The sequence below is a fragment of the Nestor notabilis genome, unplaced genomic scaffold (genome assembly GCF_000696875.1).
Source record: "Nestor notabilis isolate BGI_N333 unplaced genomic scaffold, ASM69687v1 scaffold25041, whole genome shotgun sequence".
Taxonomy (NCBI): Eukaryota; Metazoa; Chordata; class Aves; order Psittaciformes; family Psittacidae; genus Nestor; species Nestor notabilis.
Window position 1 is genome coordinate 1 of NW_009915546.1, and position 4,939 is coordinate 4,939.

General features: G+C 39.1%; 1 protein-coding gene across 1 annotated transcript in view; it reads right to left on the reverse strand.

Moving 5' to 3' along the window:
- Positions 1–657: 657 nt before the first annotated feature.
- Positions 658–4,939, reverse strand: part of KLHL2 (kelch-like family member 2) — a 49,077-nt gene continuing 44,795 nt past the window's right edge. The window contains exons 10-12 of the mRNA XM_010024204.1: positions 2,755–2,895; positions 2,453–2,596; positions 658–1,789 (exon numbers count right to left, since the gene is read on the reverse strand). Coding sequence (XP_010022506.1) covers positions 1,761–1,789; positions 2,453–2,596; positions 2,755–2,895 — 314 coding nt within the window. The 3' untranslated portion in view covers positions 658–1,760. The remainder of the gene's footprint in view (positions 1,790–2,452; positions 2,597–2,754; positions 2,896–4,939) is intronic.

Here is a 4,939-nt window from a genome sequence, read left to right on the forward strand (position 1 = left end):
GGACCACGGGGCGGCGGCCGGTGCGATGGAAGCGTCCGTTCCCGAGAGGATCCCGCAGAGCACGTTACCTCCACCTGCGCTGCCGTTAGAGCGGTGCCTGCGGGGACGGGCTGCCCTGCTGAAGCCGATAAAAGGGCTGAAATACAGGGGTGCAACCTGAGAGCAATGGACCTTAACTCCCTTCATCGAGCGTGGTATTACGCAGGTAAAATTACACACATACAAACGTACAATGCTTTGCAAGGCTTTCTAGTGCAAACCACAGCGCATCATACAATATCACCAGCAAAATGATATCACCCATTTAATTCAAGCGTCTGCCCGCCAAAATGTTATTCTCAGCCGTTATACTAATTTCACAGTTCTTAAGTTCCAGTGAAACTATTTGCGGTGGATGCTACCTTAAACTAACTGAAAACCAAAGCTTCAGAAAGACCTGCAGCAAACCAGTAATATTTACATGACCAGTTTCTAAGCCTTCATAGTTCTTTTTAATTGGCTCACATTTAATTCTTTAGAACATCAGCTTCCCCCGCTATCTCTCTTCCCACCCACCCCACCCAAAATAAATAAATAAATAAATAAATCTCCGTGCGCTTCTATCAAGATTTTTTGGTTTTAGACTTGTATTGAGAAACACAAGTTTTAAGCGACCTGTTGGCATTAGGAAACCAATATACAAACTTTTATTTGAAGAAAATCTCAAATATGACAATAACTTTGGTCATGTTAAAAGGAGGCCATCCAAGAACGAATAAAAATGAGCTGCTTGATAAGCATGGCCACATACAGTATATTCAGATATTAGCTAATAGAAGCTGAGGTTACACGCATAAATAGGCCTTAGTACCATGCAAGTTCGACGCAATTTCATACATTCATTATAAATTTTCAGTTATTTTCATGCCAAATCACCTTTTGGATAAAAAGGTAAGAAAGAAGTAACATCTAAATGTGACCAAAATTGAACAGAAAAAAAAAAAAAATCATACGTACAGACAACATTTTTATTAAAAAGATCTTGAAATTACACCTGTTCAAGAATGTTAATACCATCTCTGATCTCCTTCAGTGGGAATTAGTAGTAGTTAAGCATTGTTACATATCAAAAAATACAACTCTGTTTTACAACATAGTACTGACATATTCAAAGTACTGTGCCAAATTATAAATAGTAAAATCAGGTTTTGAAGAATTCCAATAGAAAGCAAGTTATGCTCACATAAACATATGCACATAGTATAGTTATGTAACAAAAGTCTTATAAAAGGAAACAAATTTACCCCATGCCAGCTTGAATTACTGAGGTGGGATCCAATACCTACTATGAAGACTGACAGTTCATTTCTTTAAATATATTTATTAGTCTCTGGAAAAAATAAGACAAAAATTTACTTTCACCAGAATACACACCATTCTTCACTGACAATCCGTTTCTCAGTCGTGACTGACATAAGTCAGTCCTTATGAAAGTGGCCTTTTTTTTCTTTTTGAAGACCTTGCAATAAAAAAAAAAAAAAATGGTCCACCAGACTTCAAAAATTCAATCAGCTTCTGCTCAACTGCAGAGTAATCCTACCCACTGCTTCTACCTAGAGTAATCTTCATCATCTGTCATCTGTAATTGTAGACAGTCACATCTTCCTCTGTGACTCAAGGTGCAGCTACAAGTAGAGAAGTGCTTAGATACTCAGTCACTTCAAATACACTTGTTGAAGACTGCTTCTAGTGCATAATCAAGTTGAAAATCTCTTTACTGATCATAATGGTTTGTCAATAACTGTAACACCTGAAGTGAAGAGGAAAAGAAAAAGGCAGAAATCTTTAGGTAGTATTTTACAAAAATTCAAGAATATGAAAAGAAAGTTTTAATATAATACCTTGCAAGTAGCTTAAAATAAACAAACTGCACCGGCATCAATGTTGATATTTTCCCTAATTTCTCTGACAGAACATTGTCTTAATCAGTGCAAAGTTCTCAAAGTTTCTGTGACTTGAAAAAATTTGCCATTACTCAAATTTAATTTTATCAGTGAAATATATTGTTAACATTCACTTAATTCATTTGAGAAACTGCAGTTATTGAAGGAAAAGGTTCCTGAATCAGTTTTTATTTTCTAAATATCAAATCCCAAAGAACTTCAGAATTGGACCCCCATAGATTGCAACACAAATATCTTGTTAAAAAAAGGATTGGTCATACCAGAATTGTTTTTCTGACTCACCACTTACATGCTAAATCCCTATTGAGTACAGTTTAATACCATCTTTCAGCTTGTAGTGAGTAATTGTTTGAAGTCATCATTCAAAACGTACCCATCAGTGTCTTCACATCCATTCTGGTATCTCAGGCTTTATCTTAGACAGGACTTTGTTTTGATGCTTTGTCAAATTTCTTATCCTAGCTGTTATACTGCAAAAAGTCAGGTAACAAGATATCTACACACATTACCTGCATAGCTCCTTCCTGTACTCATACAAGATGACACAACCGTCCATTTATCAGTTGTTGGATTATAATATTCCACTGTTGATAAATTACAGGAACCGTCATCTCCTCCAACTACATACAAGAGACCATTTACAGCACAAACACCTAAAAAAAGAAAGAAGCCGATATGAAAATTAGCAATTGTCTTGTTCACCCAAAGAAGTGGGGTTTTTAGTCTGCAACATCACAAAAGCAGCAGAAATCCAGGACTATGCCATTCACACCAAATGGTATTATTACCATTTTGAGGTACTTGTGTATACCTGCATTCCTTCTGCACATGTTCATGTCTGCAACCTGCTTCCACGCACTGGCGACAGGGTCAAACACTTCAACACTTTTTCTTACCAAAGGACCATCATGACCACCTACTGCATACAATAAATTGTTTAACACACCAACACCTGTGAACATAGGAAAATACTTAAAATTAACCAGAGGACAGTTTGACTGATACAAAGCAGAAACAACAAATACTACGTCAACTAACATAAATCTTTCATCCAGTCAATGTTAGGAAGTATTTCAAAGAACATTTGGGTGAGGATGCATTAAAGCAGAGAGACGGAAGCTACAGCAAGACGCTGATAAAATGTCTCGCATGCCCATCTCTACTATACTGCAGTATACAAAGACCAGAGCTGTTCTGCAACGGAAGATTTAGAAAATCTGTGATGAAACATGATATGCAGGAAAATGAGGATTGTTGAAATTTAGGATTAATTAGAAATGACAGTAAATGAGACAGAGTGCTCAGCCAGCATAACGGAAATCTGACAGACGACAAAGTGTAAGTGAATGTTTAGAAAGTAAAAACTCTTCAGGATGGAGGATAAAAGCTGAATGGATAGACATTATGCAACAGGGATGTATCCACTGAAGTGCTGGAATGCCGTGTAAACGTATATATGAAACAAAAGTAAACAGTTAAGAGTGCGCACCTTCGTCCTCCAGGATTTGAAGGAGAATCATAGAATAGTTAGAGTTGGAAAGGACCTTAAGATCATCTAGTTCCACCCCTCCTGCCATGGGCAGGGACGCCTCACACTAAACCATGATCACTCAAGGCTCTGTCCAACCTGGCCTTGAACACCGCCAGGGCTGGAGCATTCACGACTTCCTTAGGCAACCCATTCCAGTGCCTCACCACCCTCACTGTAAAGGACTTCTTCCTTATATCTAACCTAAACTTCCCCTGTTTAAGTTTGAACCCATTACCCCGTGTCCTATCACTGCAGTCCCTGAGGAAGAGTCCCTCTCTGGTATCCTTCAGATATTGGAAGGCTGCTATGAGGTCTCCATGCAGCCTTCTCTTCTCCAGCCTGAACAGCCCCAACTTTCTCAGCCTGTCTTCATAAGGGAGGTGCTCCAGCCCCCTTATCATCCTTGTGGCCCTCCTCTGGACTTGCTCCAACAGCTCCATGTCCTTTTTATGTTGAGGACACCAGAACTGTACACAATACTCCAAGTGAGGTCTCACAAGAGCAGAGTAGAGGGGCAGGATCACCTCCTTTGACTTGCTGGGCACGCTCCTTTTTATGCAGCCCAGGACACGGTTGGCTTTCTGGGCTGCAAGCGCACACTGAAGCCAGCTCATGCTAAGCTTCTCATAAACCAACACCCTAAGTCCTCCACAGAGCTGCTCTGAATCTCTTCTCCACCCAACCTGTAGATGTGCCTGGAATTGCCCCAACTCAGGTGCAGGACCTTGCACTTTGCATTGTTGAACTTCATAAGGTTGGCACTGCCCCACCTCACAAGCGTGTCAAGGTCCCTCTGGATGACATCCCTTCCCTCCAGTGTATTAACCAAACCACATAACCGAACACCAAGCTTCAGTTATCAAAATATCCAGAAGGATATTAAAGGGTCTCCTTTACTTTACAAAAAGTTTATCAATCTATAATCTTGGGATGAAGGAATAAATAAAGCTAGTCTATATCTACTTGCTACTTGGGCTCCACATATTGAAAGGATGGTAATGCGGAAAACAGAAGGAAGGCCTGTTGTTCATTCCTTACTTTATAATGCACTATTAGAACCCAACATACCAGATTTCAGAAATGTAGGTGTTTTTTGCATTAAAACTTGTGAGTGAGGGACCATAAATACAACTGAAAAAACAATACTGAGAAAGTACATTGGGAAATCTAATATATGCCATATTTAAGATTATGAAACTCAAAGCTGAGATACAGATTTGTGAATATACTCTTTAAATGGCTCCATGGGAAAAGCACAGCTTAAAATCTTTATTAAAGGGAAACAGCAAAAATGAATGCAAAAGATTAGTTAAGTCCTTCAGAGGGGAAAATAAACCAACCAAGCTATGTTAAAAAAAAAAGAGACCCCTGAGACCTTGACAGCCAGCTGAAATATCTTTGAAAACATATCACTAGTATTGCATGTAAGAGCCATACTTATAGAGGGAGAGAAATTACTCCTGCT